Source organism: Parus major, chromosome 6, assembly GCF_001522545.3.
Source record: "Parus major isolate Abel chromosome 6, Parus_major1.1, whole genome shotgun sequence".
NCBI classification, from domain to species: Eukaryota; Metazoa; Chordata; class Aves; order Passeriformes; family Paridae; genus Parus; species Parus major.
This window is the reverse complement of record NC_031775.1, coordinates 20567572-20585244: the sequence shown is the minus strand read 5'-3', so window position 1 is coordinate 20585244 and position 17673 is coordinate 20567572. Positions and strand designations below refer to the sequence as shown.

The following is a 17673-nucleotide window of genomic DNA, read 5'->3' as shown; positions in this document are numbered from 1 at the left end:
GGAGCAGGCACTTCCCTGTATTATCAGCCCATCCACCCACTGAAGGGGGAGTGGGAGCCAGGAGCTGCTCTGTGCTGTAAGAAAGGAGCTCCAAGAGCCAACTTCCATCTGACCACAGTGCATTTGATGTCTTGTGAAGTCTTGCCTCACACGAGGAAGGGGCTGGATCCTCCCCCTGCACACACACAGCAGCAGCTCTGGCTGAGCACAGGAGCATCCCACAGCACCCTGGGATCCAGCATGGGATGAGCCATCCCCACTGCACCCCTCTAACCAAAATGCAGCTGGTGTAAAAAAGGGCTTGGGTTTGATCTCCTCTGCATGAGCAAGGAGCCAAAGTGCTGCTGGTCTTGCTTTGCTCCCTGCACAGAAAACTTCTCTTCCTCAGTCTTCAACTCTGGCTTGGTGTGAGCCAAATTCAGTGCTGAGTTGGAGCCATGGGGACCACAGGAGGGCTGTAGCACCCCCCACCTTAACCTGCAGGCAGGAGCCCAGCCCAACACAGTGTCTGTGTGCTCTGCTGTTTCTGTCTGCTCTGGTACCAGGCTCTTCCCCTAAAAGCAGAGCAGAGAGCAGGCGGTTTGCAAGGCAAAAGGCCAGGAGCAAAGGCAGGGAACACCACCTGGTAATTGCCTGCAAACTTAACCTGCAAGTGGAAGCTGCAGTGCCAGGCTTTGAACAGGGCTGTTTCATGTGCCTGGTGTTCCTGCTGCTCCCTGTGCATCCCATCAAACGTGGGAGAGGGGATGAGCATAGAGAGCGCGTTTGAAATCCACACTTCAAAGTTGCTATCCGAGTGGACTGGCTCGTATTTGCTGCACAGCTGGAGACAAGCCAGGGAGCGGAAGGGTGAGTGGGGAGACACGGGCTCACATTCCCAGATCCTTTAATGCTGGGATCAATCACCTGCTCAGGGATGCTCTGCTGCAGTGAGATCAAGAGCTGCACTCAACCCTTTCCTTGCTACAGCTCCCATGCTGTACCAGGGTAACGCTGCCTGACGCTGGAGCACCCTCCGGCTGGGGCTCTCCACACACACTGCTCCACTGCCTGGAGTTTCTCCTGCTGTGTCCATCTGCCATGGCACACACTGCAACCCATCGCCCACTGCTCCACTTCCACACTCCCTGCAGCATGCAGACACACTGCACACACACAGTGTGTCTTAATTGCTCCTCAAGTCTCACTTTCGAGCCCTTGCTATCTTCTGCCCACTCCTGTGTCAGAACACCTGGAAAAGCAGCACTGTGGGGAGCAGCAGAAGGGAGGACATGGCCCCTCCAGGAGTCCAGCCCATCTTCTGAGGCTGGTGGAAAGACCATCCAATGCTCCCTTCCCAGCAATGCACACAACCTAAAGAGCACTCTGGGGAGGTTAGGCAGGGAGGAAAACCCTGGTTCTCCACCACCAGGCGCAGGGACGCAGATGTGTAGCCCCAGATTGGTCCAGATCTGCACACTAATGCCTGGATCCTCCTGCTCGCGCTTTTCCCTGCAAAACACAGCAGCAGTGTTGAGGGTCTAAGTATATCAAAGCTGGGCTTTGAACCATTTTAATCAGCACCATGACAAGATCCCCCTGAGCCATCTGCACCTTCCCGCATGGCATCCCAGAGGCTTGCAAAGCAGAGCTGGAGCGCAGAGTTGCCCCAGCTGGCAGACACAGGGACTCTCTGGGACACGGCTAAGGGGATGGACACTTTGCACTCAGCTTCCAACCAAACGACAGCCCTAAACCAGGGACCTGACCCCTTTTCAGGACTGCCACCTGCTTTCCAGGGACTCGGCAGCATCATCCCTGATTTTCCAGGGACAGATTAGGGCACAGGGACAGCATATCAGTGGCCATAAAACCACAGGCCAAGAACCACTCTCTCTCCTTCAGCCCCCAGAGACCTCCCAAGCCCCTCGGCCCGGCCAGCTGAAAGGCTCTCCCATCTGCTCCTCGGAGCCACGGCGTCTGCAGGGCCGGGCAATACCTGCCCCATCCCCGCCACGGCACGGCGGGGTGACAGCCGCCCGCCGAGCTGGGACATCCCCGCTCACCCCCAGGACCCGCAGGCAGCTGCCCGAGCGACCAGCCCGGGCTCACGGGTGGCTCAGGCGGCGTGGGGCCGCGGAGGGAGGGAGGCAGGGAGGGCAGCTGCCCACCTCCCCCGGGGAAGGTGGCGGACGGCCAGGAGAGGCCAGGCGCCAGCCAGAGCCATGCCGAGAGGAGTCACCAGGCACAAGGGCAGCCGGGCGCTAGCCACACGCTGCTCAGGGCCGGCACGGTCAGCTGGTGGATGGGCCCAGCAGGAACAGGGTCCCACCTCCCATTTTGCTCCTGGAGAAGAGGGTTTGAAGCAGCGCCTGCCCCGCCAGGCTGCAGCCTCTCCCTCTCATTATTTTTTCACCGCAAGAACTATCTTATACCTTATCAATAATTCACAGGTACAAACGATAACGTTCGCTGTCATGGTCCGGGAGCCACATGTTCCCGGCGAGGGGGAAGGGGCCGCTTGCAATCGCTATTGTTAATGCCTGCGGAGCTGGGGGGGAGGCGGGGAGGATAAATATTTAACACTGTGTCTCCGAGCAAATGTCCATGACCGAGGGCTGAACACGGGTTTTACACAGAGCTGCTCCTGCCCTTGAGAGGGTCATTAGCATGTTAAAAGCCGTCAGAGCGGGGCTGATGGAAGGGCTCTGCCGGAGGGTCCCCCAGCGCTCTGCCTGGGGACGAGCGGGGATGCAATGTGCTTTTTGCTGCTGCAGGAACATGGCGATCTCCATCCTGCCCAAATTTCCCCTTTTCTGAGCACAAAGGCTGTGCTCTCGGCAGCCTGTCGAGGAGCATGCCATCTCTGCCCGCTGCCACAGGGAGAGGCACGAGGGATGAGGCACCTGGGGTAGCCCGGGGCTGGTGGGTGGCCGGGGCAGTTCATTGTGCAGAGGAATTACAAAGGGGACACAAAGAGCCACACACCACATTTTGTGTGAGCTTCCTCTCCCGGCCGCCCGGGCCTTTCTTTTGCCATGTTGAGGGTGAGCTTTCTGTGTAAATCCCCAGGGCACGGTGAGGGGAGAATAGGTGTTTTTGTGAAAGAGGCTGGAAAATAAAGGGAAGAAAAAGAAGCAAAAGCACAAAACCCAGGCCCTGCAGTGGCAGGCTGCAAGGACAGGAGCACAAAGATTCCCAGAGGATGTAAAGACAGTCCTACAACTGGGGGATCAGGGGTTGGAAAGCTGCAAGTGCTCTGTTCATGGGGGGCACCAACAGCTCCCCACAGCATCCCCCCCACTCTGTAAGTGTCCCCAGATATGCAGCCAGAGCATAACTTCCCCAGAGCCATGTCCTCATCTACAGCCCCGTTTCACATTCTTATTGTTCCAGGCACAGTTCTGGGCACTGACAGATGGGAAAACCCCACGCAGGATAATCCAGGAGCACTCTGTTTTGGCCTTGCTGTCACAGTCACTGCTGGCATCTCTCTGCAAATGGATGGGAACGGGAGAGGAACAGGTCCTGTCTGGCTCTGTGGAGGTGGGGGCACAGGAGGAGCAGTTGTGATGGGCAAGGGAGGAGTGTAGGGAAGAGAGAACATCTTCAGCCACCACCGCTTTTTGCCCTGTGAACTCCAAGCCAGAGCCCCCGCAAAGTTCAGCCAGCACCTAAGTAGGCAAGGCACTCTAGAGCTCATAAAATTAAAGCAAAGCTGTCTTTCCCTTTTACAGAGCTGGTAAAATATAACTCCACCTAAGATGCTCAGACAGGACTGCAGTGCAGAGGTCAGGAAGGCCACGGCTGAGCATCCCCTGGGGAGACCGTGGGAAGACCGCTGCCAGCGCATCTCCCCCAGCCTGGCTGCGAGCAGCAGGGGCTGCCTGAACCCTCTCCAGCAGCCCCCCGGCTGTGGCAGCCCCATCCCTGTCCGCAGATGTGCCTGTTCAGACATCAACTCGCATCATCCCAGACAGAGAAGAGCCTCTGCAGCGGCTTTGCTCTGCCAGCCTCGCAGAGCGAGGATGCTTGGGGGCTTTGAGAGCAATTAAGGACCTGGCCTGTGCTGGAGGCACTGAACTTATGTCCCCAGTACCCAGAGATGGAGAGTGGATGGGGTGTCATCCATCACCCAGAAGGGGACACTCTATCACTGGGACACCTCTGAGCACTCAGCCCATACCCAGAGCCCTCCCAGGGATTTCTGCTCCAACTGACGCTTCCAGTTTTCACCATTGGGAAAAGAAGTACAGTCTTCTTTGCAACTTCAAAGGACATTCAATTCACCTCTTCCCAGCTAAGTGTTCCATGGTTAATTGCTCTCTGTCGTGAAAAAGACAAATTTAATTCTAGTCTGAATTTGTCTAGTTTCATCCCCCAGCTATTGAATGATTTTATGCTTTTTCTCTTTTCTTTTTCTTCCTTTTCTTTTTTAATTAATGGCATCCCTATAATCAGGCTTTTCCCCATGCAGGTATGCAGAGATGGAGATAAATTTCTCTCCTAGCCTCCTCTGGCATACACTAAATAGGCTGAGCTTTTTAATTCTTTTCACTGGAAGGCAGATTTTCCAGGTCTCCAATTATCCTGCACTTCCTCTCTGAGCACTTTCTAATTTCCCAACATCTCTCTAAACTCTGGGCCCTGAAGCAGAAACTATGCTCAGCAGAGGCCTCCCTCCTGCCCCCCAAACTGGCAACTCCCCAGTACCCAGAGCTACTCCACATTCCACTGCCCAAGCTGGAAGCCTGCATCCCAGAGCAGGCTTACACGATGGCTGCTAAGTCCTTTTCAGTGTAACCACATCCCCAGACACTGCTCCCCATCTTGTAGCTGTGACCTACATTTTTTTCTCCCCAGCTGCATGACCTTGCATGAGGATGTTTTCCAGTGCAGGTGTTTCAAGCAGAGCATCCCTGCTAGACTGATATCCTGCCAGCAGCACCAGCCCTGCTCCTCTCACCTACCAGCTCACATTTCCTCACAGACTGAGTTCTGTCACTGTGCAGCTGGTTTCTTCCCAAGCTACATCACCCACTCCACTCAGCTCACCCTCAGCTGGTGCAAAGCAGAAGGAGGCAACAAGAGACCAGGATATTGAGGGGTGATTGGCAAAAGTAATTATTTTTTTATAAATCACCAAAGATTCCAAGACCATCGCAGCTTTGCAGAGATGGTGAACCACCATCAGACCCCCACTGCACCCTGCCAGAGAGGTGACCAATTCCCCCAGGGATTTCTACCAGTGAAGAATGCTGTCAGAAATGCTACACAGATTTTTGCAGAATATTAATGTTTTCATGGCAATATCCTCCAGGCAAAAGAAAAATGACTTGCAGAAGTCTCGGTATATCATGTCAACGCAGTCGCTACTTATCAACCCAATTTGTCAGCTCATCAAAAAAATGATATCAGGTTTGTTTGACGAGAGCAATTTTCCATGTGGATTGGCATTAATTATCCTTTAATTCCTCCCTGATTGCCACCCGTATCGTTATTGTAGCGGGGATCGGTGTCAAGCTGGAGGCAGAGCAGCGGCTGCCACCGGGGGGAGGCATGGCAGGGATGCTCTATCGTCACTCACTCTGCTTCGGGGTTAATGACCTCACCCTCCCTCTGGAGGTGACAAAGTGACGGATGCACAGAAAGTGTCACATCCCTCCCCACACAGCCCAGGTCCTGGGCAGGGGTAGTTGCTAAGAGACAAGACCAGGATGAAGAGAGTCAAAGAGTAGGGGGATAGGAAGATCCTGTCCTAAGGAGCAGACTCAAACCCACAATGGGGAATTCCAGCTACCCGGGTGAAGAGCCATGTTTGTGCAACCACCCCTGCCAGAGGTGGGGACCTGCCTGCAGCACGGGCCCCTTTCCTTAGGCAAGAGGCAGCCCTAGCCACAGGCACAGGAGCAGCCCCAGGAGAAGCCAATATTTGCTTTCTCTCAGTTAACCCTCAGACTGAGGAATGCGGGGTCACCACCTGTGTGGCTCCCTGGGGAGGCAGCTGTATGTGGAGGGATGCAGGGATGTCCCCTTTTGGCTAGGCTGTTTATTTTCTCAATATTTGTGGAAGGAAACAAGAGCTGGGTGGGGGAATGTGAGGCCAAGGATGGGCTGGGAGGACTGGCCAACAGAGCGTTGGTCAAGGGTCAGCAGGTGATGGAGGTCAGCCAGCACTTTCCAACCACCCTGTGTGTCCCTGTGACACCCAGCCAGGGCCCTCCTCTGCCACCTCCCTCATGGATGGGGGAGTGTGGCTGTGGGACTCCCTCCTGAGCCTTGCCTCATTCCCTGGCTCAGCCATCTCCTTGGATGCAGCTGGACACACCAGAGCAGACCACTGCCTTCACAAAAAAGCTGTTTCAGAGTGAGTGGGCTCATTGCCACCAGGACCAGGACCAGGACCAGGACCAGGACCAGGACCAGGACCAGGGCTTTGCCAGCTTTCAATAGAGAAAGGTTCCATGTGATGTTAAATCTGCCTGTTATTTAGCCCTGCTCCCCCTAAAAAGTTAAAATCTCCCACAAAATGATGTGCTGACCTACAGTACAGGTGATATTCCCAGCAGATGACTGTCTCACAGCTTATATCCTCCTCCTGCTCTCAACCATTAATAAAACTCAAAAGCAATGACCTTGAGGTCCCAGCCAGTGACACCAAATCCCAGCAGCCCTTCACTTCTACACCCTTCATCTCATTTGGGACTGACATGCTTCCAATCAAAGCTCTGCCACCAGACAGGCTGCAAACACACAGCTCTGGCACCATGTAGCATGTCTGGAGGAGAAATCTGGCCATTGCTGGGAGGCACAGTCCTTGGAAAGATGGGCAGGGCTGTCACCACGTCTCTAACCCCCACAGATCTGGGAAATGCAACTGGCAGGGCCACACAGGCAATTTAGTTTCTATCTCTGTGACTCAGTTTTTCATCTGTAAATACAAAAAAATTGGCTGACATCTGCAGTGGTGGGGATGTTGAACTGCATGAGCACCCACCCCAAGCTGCTCTAGAGCCCAGGGGGAGGGCAACAAAGACTAAATATTATCATTCCTCATTGCAACCAAGACTGCTCTGGGCCAGCCAGGGAAGGTGCTTCCTGTGGTGCATCTGCCTGCTCACCCCCAGCACGGCTGGGCACTCACAGCACCTGGGGAGCCTCAGGGTGCCCCAGTCCCCACGCTTGGAGCAGCCGCCCTGCCGCAGGAGAACCAGGCAGCTGCCTGCAGTAGCATCCCAGCTCCTGGCCCCAAGCTCCTTACCAGCGGCCCCTGGCTGGGGTTGGGGTTGCAGGGGTGTTTCCCAGTCCAGGATGTCCATCTGGAACCCATTAGGCACCTTTAATCCCCCTCATCCATTCTGGTGCTGTCTGAGCTCCCCCCCACCAACACACACAAACGCTGCCATTCAAGCAGTTAATTTAAACAAATTCTGCCCAGCCGCCACATCGAGAAGCGATGAAAAAGCCAAACGAAGCAGCTCAAAGCCAAGGGGAGAATGAAAAACAAAAAAAAAAAAGGAAGAAAGAAAGAAAGAAAAGAAATAAAACCACTCAGCACAGTGGGGCTGATACCCAGAAAGACCAGCTGCATCCTCCCCTCCCAGCCAGCCCCAGTCCTCCCCTCTCACAGGCAATCAGATACCATGCGGGCTGTGTAATTGGATGGCAAAGGATAGAGAGAGACATCTTAAAGCTTGGGTCTAATCTCATTAGCACCCGGCTGCGGGGATGCTGTGAAATCGTAGGATGCAGGAATGAGCAACATGCTGAGCCCGTGGGGAGGAGAACAAGCGAGCTGGAGCGGGACGACAACACCGGGAGGTGGAAATGCCTCCGGTCAGACAGCAAGAGCTGGAAACACCGCCGAGTCCTGGGAATGCAGCCAGCCCCCTCGCTTGCTCCTCACTTCCTTGCTCCTGTTGACCCACAAGCACAGATCCCCACTCCTGCTACATGGCCTCGACTTTATCCCTATGATTGGTAATTAATAGCGCCAGCGTTAATTGCTGGGCAGTAACAGCCTGGCTGTGCAATAGAGAGGAGCTGCCATGGAGTATCCCTGGGGTTGAATACCTACCCCCTAACCCACACCCATTCTGCATTTCCATCATTCTTGCCTTGGATCGGCACATACCCAGCAAAACACACTGCCAGGTGTTTTGCTGGGTACGTGCTGGTCCATGGCAAGAAGAATCACAGAACTTTACCCACCGACAGCACTGGATAAAGCATCCAGTGCTCCAGGCAGCCTGCTTGGGCAAGAAGTGAGCCCACCAAGCCCAACTGCTGGTGTCAGGGTTGCAGGCTGTGTGGTCCAGCACCAATGCTAAAAGCACCACAGGTCCCTTGGGAGCAGAAGAGAAAGAAGACAGCACAGGGCACCCTGTTGGAAGCAGTGATGGAAACTGCTGACAGCTTGTTTTTGTGGCAGTCCCAGCATGAGAGATGAGGGGTTCCAGCAACCAGCAAAAGCAGGTTAATTACCTGGCTCTGCACATTCACACGTCCATGGGATGCACATGCAGTGGTACCAAGATATAACTTAGCCTCAAATCACTGCATAGGACTTTTTTCTTCCACATTCTGGAACTCAAATTACCAGAGGCTAATTCTGCTCACGATTCTTTTAATATCACTTTGAACCCTTCTACTGTTTGAGCTGTGAAAACAGGAGGAAGGAAATGCCTTTATTCTGTGCTCAAAATGGATGGACAAAGGGATCAGCTTCTTCAAGTGCTCTTTTAACTCTTTCAGGGGACCAAAGGTGGCCAAAGGCTGAATGTAGGATAATGCAGGCAATGAGCTGTGATGCAGGCAGAGAATAAATAATTCCTGTGTTTTAACAGCTGTGTAATTAGCACTGCTGCTCAGATTTAGGAAGACTTAATTTTTCATTGCTTTTTCCCATAGGTTGCAAATTCCCATTTGCCAGTGCACCACTAGGAAGCTGGACAGGGATGCTCTGCATAATGCCATGTGGAGGGGAGGACTTTGCAGAAAGGGGCAGGGGGCTGAAAGCTCCACCTCAGACTCAGCCCCTTTTGCTTTAGTAATATTACAAAACCCAAATCCAAGCCTGCACCCAAAGCAAGACCGAGGGTGAGCCCAGCTGAACCAGTGGCTTAAGGAGAGAGCCCCAGGAGTAGAGATTGACCCCGTGCATTGCCAGGGAAACCTTGGAAGCGTCTCAACACCCAGAAAGCTGGAGCCGGCCGTGAGTCAGGAGCACAACGGGGTGCATGGAGGGAACGGGGCAGATTATCTCCAGGCAGCCGTCTGGCAATGCCCACTCCTGGCAGGCCCGGCTCGCTGGCAGGATAATGGCACAGAACAGAGCCAGGGTGTCCCTGTGCAGGTTGCACCACCACCCCGCTGGGACAGGGCTCAGGCTGGTGGGAAGCAAAGAGGAAGGCTGCCCATCTGCAGGCCGAGGAATGGTTGCTACCTTCACCCCAGCACTCCTGTGCCGCTGGAGACTGTGGGTCAAGTCCCAAAATGCTTATGGAAGTCTTTAAATATAAAGAGATCTTAAAAATGTGTTTAATTTGTGAGGCATTGAGGATGTCTGCACTCAGAATCCTCCGGGAGTCTTACGGTCCTCCCCCCGCCCCAAAAAAAGCCGAGATCTGTGGCACATTAACGATGGAGGAAGAAAGGGGAGAGCGGCAGGCAGTGAGCAGCTCCCTGCACAAGGGCGCTCCTTCCCAGCAGCGTTACCCAGCACAAAACCCCAGAGGTATCTGCGAGGACGCTGTCCCCACGGGCCAGAAGCACAAGGACCTATCAGCCTGCCTCGGCTTGGCCCTTCTGTAGCTCCCCAGAGCCCCGCCAAGGCAGGGGTGCCAGGAGCAGTCCCTCAGTGCCTGGCAGCCCGCCGGGGAGGGGGCTGGCCGCCCGCCCGCCTGGCAGCATCCTTCCCTAGGTAACCTCCCCACCTATTAGTGGCACATTTGTTTCCCTGCGTTTCCTTAGAGCTGTCACGAGCCACACTGACTCTTTGTTCCCGGGGGCTGCAGAGGGGCCTCCCTTCCCCTTCCCCCCAGCTGGTGTGGGGGGCGCGTCTTGCAGCATACAGACCCCGCAGCTCCCCCCTCCCCCAGCTGCGGGGGTAAACACGCTGCCCCTCCTCATTGGTATTCGGGGGGACACATCCCAGCCTGCCCCCCCCAGCCCTGCTCTGTCCCCAGCAGAAGGAGCTTTGTCGGGGAGCGCGATGGGGTACGGCACCCGGAGTCCACAACGTGGGCATGGTGACAGCGGGGACACTTGGCCCTCACCCGGCAAGGGGAGGGGGATGCTGCTAGAGGGGGAGCTGGGACAGAATGAGGGATGCTGGGGAAGGGGAAGCAGGGAGGTTTGCTCCAGGAAAGCTGCTCCCTGCTCTGACCTTGGCACTCTGCTCTTGGACCGCAGATCTCTGCGCAGAGCATCAGCACACACAGATCTGTGCAAAGAGCAAAGGGGCACGTGCCCAGGGAGCCAAAGCAACCCTGCTCCAGCATGGGAAGATGAGAAACACAATGCTGTGCCCACAGGCGGCTGCAGGCTCCTGGGCACTTGCCGAGCTCCAGAACCAACACAAAATCTTGCTGGAGGAGTGAACCTCAACCATAGCCCCAAACAGGAGTGACTGTGGGAGGTGGGGGCGGGTGTCTGGCACAGGAGAGCCAGGGCACAGCCAGAGCCAGCCCACCACAATGACAGCATTTCCAGGGAGCCAACCAGCAGGCAGGCACCAAATATCCCCCACTAAATGGAAAATGGGGCTCAGGCAAGTCTCCCCTACTGGGAGGGAGCAAAGCTGTGGCACAGGCATTCCCCAGAGAGCCTCCCCACCTGGCACCAGCATGACTACCCGCTGTGGGGGCACAGGGCTGCTCCTTTACCCAGCCCTCACCAAGCACACATTTTTGTCTCCATCTCTGCCTTCCCTGTCTGGGGGTTTTCCTGGTGCAGCCCAAAGAGGAATGGTCACTAGTACAGTCTCGCAAGCAACACCTCCCACGCGCAGCCAGCCCTATCCGAGCGGGGCCTGTTTTGTTATTTCTTTCTCTGACAGCTCCTTTTTCACTTGTCACCCTGTTTTGCTACTACTCAGCTCACAGCTTCCTCTGGCATGGTTGTGATCCTCTCCTTCTTGAAGGATGTCATTTGCATTTTCTCAAGTTATTTAGCAGCCCTCCATTTTTCTCTGCCTGCTTTTCTAAAGGCAATTAGGGCTGGGTTTAGCCAAATGCAGGGGTGGTGCGAGAAACCTGCCCCAGGGCTCACCATAATATCATCTCTCCAAACCAGGCAGCACACCCAGCTGTGGTGCTCTCTCCCACTCTGCTCAAAACTCGCAGATCTTTAAATACCCCTGGTCCCTCTGTCAGCTCCCAGACAGAGGCAGTCATAGAGCATCACTATTCCTCTGCAGGCTCTGGCTGCAGGAGAAGAGTCTCACGGGAGCATGACAATCCCGCCAGCTCCTACAACATTTCACATGTCCCCGGCTCAGAAAGTCACCAGCCCTGATTGAGATGTTAATGCTGTTTCCAGGGAGCCCCTGCCCTTACAGACTGAGAGCAGCACGGCAGCCCTTCCCCCTGGGCTTGGCTGCCAGCTAAGATGTGGCACCATCTCCTTCACCATTTCTGCTGGCATGGGTCCGACAGAAACTGACAGTCTGCAGCCCATGTCCTAAATCTCCCTCCTTCTGGAGACAAGACTCTTTTCCCCCTACTCTCTGCTCACTCTCAGCTCCCACTCTGCCTAAGCAAGGAGCAGCTACTGCAGCTTTTGTTGAAGGAAACCACTGGGTAGACACTCCCATGGGGATGCATCCATCTGGGATTGTGACTCCCCTGCAAAAGCAACTCCCCAGAGCTCCTCACAGCCAAGCACCCACTGCTCGCTCCTCCCTCACATCAGCTCGGCTTCCCTTGGAGAAAACTATTTATTTATAGCCATCCTGGCTGCCTTTAGCACATTTCAACAGCCCACGCCTTTGCCTCCCCGATGATGCGCCCGCAGCATTTCTGTCCTCACCCTGCTGCTACAGCCATTCCAAACTCCTCTCTCCTCCTCGCATCCCCCATCCAGAACCCCCAAAGGGACTGAGAAACAGCTTCAGGAGGATGTTTTAAGGGGAGGTGAGCAGAGAAGGGAGAGAGTGCTACAAAACTCCTTTCTCATCCTGCCCCCCCACCCCCTTCCTAAGGAAGCAGAGAGAAACTCTGATTGCTTTTTCTGCTGGGGGCTGTTGGGAAACCAAAAAAAAAAAAACCCAACTCCTGCCAGCTTGGGAAAGATGGTGAAGGAAGGTCTACCAGCATCCCCTTGACTCCTGGTGTGTGGATCAGTGCCGTATGGATACCACTGCTGAACGAAGATGCGAACTGCTGTGGCACACTGGGGACCAACACCGGGCACTGCAATAGAAGAGGTCACCCTCGTGCCTGGGTAATCCTCACTGGAAGGAAAGATCCATCTTTTTACCAGCTCTCCACTTTGCAGGAGATGTGCTCTTCCCTAGTGAGCTGCTGGGGGACCCTGGCTTTCCCCCCTGAGCCCACAAAGCTTTGTTCTTCCGTCCAGCGCTGACAGTTTAATTAAACCCGGTTTGAGAACGGGTCGCTGAGGTCAGGTGCTCTCCAGTGAAACCTCAGATCAGCACCATTTCCAGCCACCAGGACTGCTTAATGAGTTATCTGCTCATTGCTGGGGACATAAATAAAGGAGGCCATGCAGGGAGTCCCCCTGCCTCCTGGCCCCACTGCCAACCCCCTATCTCAGGCTGAACTGGGCTCTGGGCAGACGTCAGCTCAATATTCCCAAATTCCAAGGGGAAAACATTACTCTCCAGGCGTCTCACATCCCCCATGCCCTCATTTGAGGTTTGCTTTCCATTGGCCCTTTCCTGCCATTCTCCAGTTTATTTAAGCCCCGATGGATCAGGTTTAACTCCAGCCCTTTCCATTATCCCAATGCACAAATGCTCTTTACAGCCAAGTTCCATGTAACTAATTGTAGCTCGAGCTGGGCTGGGAGACCACAAAGACCACCAGCATGGATTAGACTCTGGTACTCAGGAGGCAGATAAAGAGCTCTCCATCCTGACCTGAACCTGAGGGACTCCTCTTGGGCTCCTGAAAAATTTTCATCAGGTTCAGTGGGAAACTGCTCTATGGGTATGACCTACCCTTAATTCAACAGACTTGCCTTCATCTTCTGTGTTACTGATGTGCTGAAAAAGACCCATCAAGACTATGTCTAAAAAAGGCTGGAGCACCCAGGGCAGCACCCAAGGGCCCGTCTAAGCAATCCCCAGCAGCTCCTGCAATCCACCCCCGGCTTTCTGCTTCAGCTGCCAGCAAACAGCCTCATTTCCCAGCTAAACAGATCTCAGCCTGACTCATTCAGTCAGTTTTTGCTAATTCAAGACCTCCCAGTACAATGGTATGAGGACCTAGCAAGAACCCCAGAACTCGAGAAGCATGCCATGGGTGGCACAGCTGGCAGGTCAAGGGGAAGCCTGTTTGCTGGAATGATCTGGGGATCATGATTTGTGAGGAAATGGTGCAGGTAAGAGCCTTCTTTTCCTAGACCAGCACAGGTCCCGGCCTGTTTCTGGGCAGGGAGGGGGCCCTGAGCAGAGGGGCCACTCCAGATCCATTTCAGCAGTTAAACAAGTGCAAAGCCCAGTGGGGAGGCTCCAATTTCCTTCAAGGAGAGCTGATTTCAATTTAGCTTAAACCTGTTCCCCACTGGCTCATATCCCGGTAGCCTGACCCGCCTTTGCAGCAATTTAAGAGTGTCCTTATGACCTCCCACACTGACTGGACTAGCACTGGTCCAGATCCCACCTCCTGCTAAGCCAACACGTGTGTCTAGATGAGCCACACAGGGCACCCCCTGCCTTGCCATCCCCCTGAAACATCCCTAAACACCTCAGCAACCAGGAGCCCCAAGGAGAGGGAACAGCAGGTCCTCTGGCACAGAGAGCCCTGTTGCACAGATGCAGAACTCGAGGATCTGCCAGGACATTGGTTCCTGATGTGCTCTCCTGATGGGCAGACTGCAGCGCTGCACCCCTACCCTCATTAATGTGTGGGGGAATGTGCTGGAGGGTGGCTCAGTGTGTCCCCTGTCCCACCACTCATCTTGGGGAACCTCTGTGCCAAGCATGCATCAAAGCTCCCCAAGACATGGCACCAGCTATAGTTGAAGAGCTGCAAAATCTGAGCCCATGCACACAGCCCCAGAATGAACAGGAAAAGCTCCAGGTGCTGGTATCCAGGCTGTTTGCCGTGGCAGAAATGGCCAGAAAACAACTTCAAGACAGGGTGGGAGGAAAAAGGTTGGAAATAACCCCCACATTGCAGTAAGCAGTAAAACAACAGGCTGACAAAGAGGCTGAAATGCACCTGAACATGAGATGGTTGCAAGAAACATCTTGCATAGCCCTCTTAAACCCTCGGTGGTATGTACAGCCCCGCGCACACCGTGGCATAGTCCTGGCTCCACACGAGCCTGGTGGCTGCGTAGGGGCACACTGTATGTGTAGGAGACACACATGCTGCTCTTCTGCATCTCCACAATGAATTGTTAGGGTTTGCTTGTTGAAAGAGCCTGGTGTTAAAATCTAGAGAAGACTAAAAAGGAAACATGAATATCTGTAAGGCTGTTCTCCTGCCCATGTTTCTGTTATGCAATGGGCGGCTGGAGGAGGATGGGCCCTTGCTGGCGCCACAATATAGCACAGCTGAGCTCAACAAATGCCATTTGATAATTAATTGAACGCCTGTGCTATCAGCTGCCATTACCTAGGCCCATCTTTGGCACCTGTCCACCACTTCACACATCCCATGCTGGCAACCCACACAGCGTTTTAACCCTTCATTACACGCTTCAGGCTGGACCCTGGGACTGACTCCCCGGCACTGTTGGAAGAAAACGGCTCAGCCACAGCCTGACTGCACAAGAAGGGCTGCCTGGCCCCAGCATGGCCACGCCTGTCCTGGGAATGTCTCAGCACATTTAATTATTTTGTCCATTCCTGCCTTGCCTCAGCAGGGACTTGGCATCCTTATGTCACAGCTGATCAATGGAGATACAAGATGCAGCAAGCAAAAAGCTTGTGTCCTGGCAACTACCACCCCAATCCACGGGGTATAAGCTGCTTCTCTGAGTGATGGAGAGCACCCAGCCCCAGTCTGGCACGCAACCTCTCCTCACAGCACCCTTCCCAATGTATGTGGTGCCTGACATAGCTGAGAGCCTGTAAACACTTTGTTTTAACAATGCTGGCACTGCTGAAAGCACCATTGCCTGAGCAAAACAGCCCCAGGCAAGGGAAACCCAATATGGAACAGAGAATATTTATCAAAACCCCAGCAGCCCTCCCCATGCAGCCTGCTGCTGCACAGAGGGAGAAGGAACAGAGAGATCTGTGGAGCTGGGGCTTGCACAGCAAGAGACAGTCCCTGGAGTTGTTCCTGCAGGTGCAGAGGGACAGGCAGGGATGGGGATAGATAGAGCGATGTGAGGAGGGGGCAGCAGGCATGAAGGGCTGGATCTACCCTGGGCATGGCTTCCTCCTCCTTCTCCAGACCCCTATAGAAAGGCAGCTCTTGAGCAGAGTTGTGGGGCTCTCTTTGCCCCATGGAGGTCTCTGGGCAGAATGTGACCCCCTTAGGGTCATCCTCTTTCACCCTCCTTTCATGAGAACCTGGGCTAGTGTCTAAGGGAACCCTGCTCCAAAGCTCATGGTCCACAGCCATGGAGGAGGCTGAGGAGCTCACAGCACCTCAGCCTGACACTGTGCAGGCACAGCTCAACTCTGCAATGCCAGACCCAGCCCAGACTGCCAGCACCTCATCCCATGTCCCCATGTGTTACAAGGGCATCCTTAACATTGCCAGTCTCAGCTCTTCTGCAGGTCACAGCCCATTTCCCACCTTGCTGCATGCTTGGGTCACACAGAAACAGGGTGCATTCCCCTGCCACGTGCCAAGCCTTCATTGGGACAACAAACCAGTAACCACCAGCACAATCTTCCCAGGAGCAGCACCTTCCCAAGGCATCAGTGCTCCTCCAAACGCCATGGCAACCCCCCAAGCGAGCCCACACCACTGCTGGGCAGGGGAGCCCCGTGGGCACAGATGGTACTTACAGCCGTGACAGCGCCTGGTTGTTCTGGAAGAGAAGTTCGGGCAGGGTGTGCAGCTGGTTGCGGTTCAGCCGTCTGCAGAGAAAGAAGGAAAGGGTCAGGGTTTGGGGAACAAAGCAATGACCCCATCTGCAGCCCAGCTGGACGCATCAGGCAGAGCTGGGTACTTTGGCTGGCTCAGAGAGGCCAGTGGAGCAGAGCATCCCACCTGGCAAGGACACCCCCATCAGCACAGTCCCAGGCAGGGACAACCAACGGGGCACTAATGGACCTCCTCACAATGCTGTAATTACATGCAGAGAGGACTCCAAGCTGTTAACTGCTGACTGCTGCTTAACTGCACTCTTAACCTGCTGCTCGCTCAGCTCCTCATATTTGCTCCAGCAGCTTGGGATTTTTAAACTGCTGAGCTATTTTACTGAGTACTGGACCAGAACTTACAGCTCCCTTGCTAACACACAGGACACGGCTGATGCAGCAAAAGTCATTTCTGTTTAACCTGCTCCTCACTTCAAAAGCATCAGAAAGGACTCTAAGATCTATAGAAACAGAAATAGATGTGCTTCCCAAACTGTAAAATACCACTGCCACGCAGAAGAGAAGCTGTTTGAAGTCAGGCAGCACCAATACATTAGGGTTTAAGGAAAAAAGGAAAGAATGCTCTCTGCAACCAAATCCAGCAGCCCCTTACCAACCTCCCTCCATGACCAGACACTCACAGCCGCTCAAGCTCCTTCATGTCATCAAACGCCCCACGCTCCACCATGCTGATCTGGTTTTCCATCAGCTGCCTGCAAAGAGAAGGGGTCAGCTTTCTGGAAAAGTGGTCCCCAGTGCCCCCATTACTTCTTTTCACCCAGGGCACCTCACTCCCATTATCCCCTCAACACAACCTAGACTCTTCCCACTCTGTCCCAGCTGGAAATCCAACACACTCAGCCCAACACAATATCCTCCAGCCCTGCTGGCTGAAGCCCACAGAGCGAGGCTGAGTAGTTCCAGCAGCCCTAGGAGGGGCCACAAACCAAGCACAATATCCACCAAGGTGGGGATAGCGGGACCCTCATCAGGAACTCACAGGACACGGAGCTGCTTCAGCCCAGCAAAGTCATTCTTGTTGATTCGTGTTATGTTGTTGCCATTGAGCTCCCTGCGGAGAGAAGAGGAAGAAATTAGCACCCAGCACTCAGGAAGTAGTCAGGCACTGGGTCTCCCCAGTACCTCCCAAAAACGACAGGCAGGGCCCAAAGGACAGTAGGGGCTGGTGCAATTCTGCAGCCCCTGACCAGGAATGGCACCTTGCTCCAGAGAGGACCCTCATCCTCAGTGACCAGCAGTGCTGGGCACACAGAAGTCTGGCTGGCTGTGGCCGTGTGAGCAGGCATTTTTCATGGACCATAAGGCAACAAGAGGCAGGGACTGTCCGGCTCCTCCCTGTTCCCATTCCCGATGCCCAGGTAGGATGAACGGCACCTCATTCTGCAAATGCAGCTAACACCTGGTAGGGTCATCCCAAACACACAGAGCTGCTTAGAGAAGGC

The 17673-nt window shown here is 54.5% G+C and overlaps 1 protein-coding gene across 2 annotated transcripts in view; it reads right to left on the bottom strand.

Moving 5' to 3' along the window:
- SLIT1 (slit guidance ligand 1) overlaps nt 1-17673 on the bottom strand; it is a 58829-nt gene that overhangs the window by 29191 nt on the left and 11965 nt on the right. Inside the window, exons 1-4 of one of the 2 annotated variants that reach the window (XM_033515822.1) lie at nt 17431-17570; nt 17211-17282; nt 16852-16923; nt 16136-16207 (exon numbers count right to left, since the gene is read on the bottom strand). In XM_033515822.1, coding sequence (XP_033371713.1) covers nt 16136-16207; nt 16852-16923; nt 17211-17282; nt 17431-17531 — 317 coding nt within the window. In that variant the 5' untranslated portion in view covers nt 17532-17570. Of the gene's footprint in view, nt 1-16135; nt 16208-16851; nt 16924-17210; nt 17283-17430; nt 17571-17673 lie in introns of those variants that run through there. The other variant, XM_015632466.2, reaches the window with a different exon arrangement.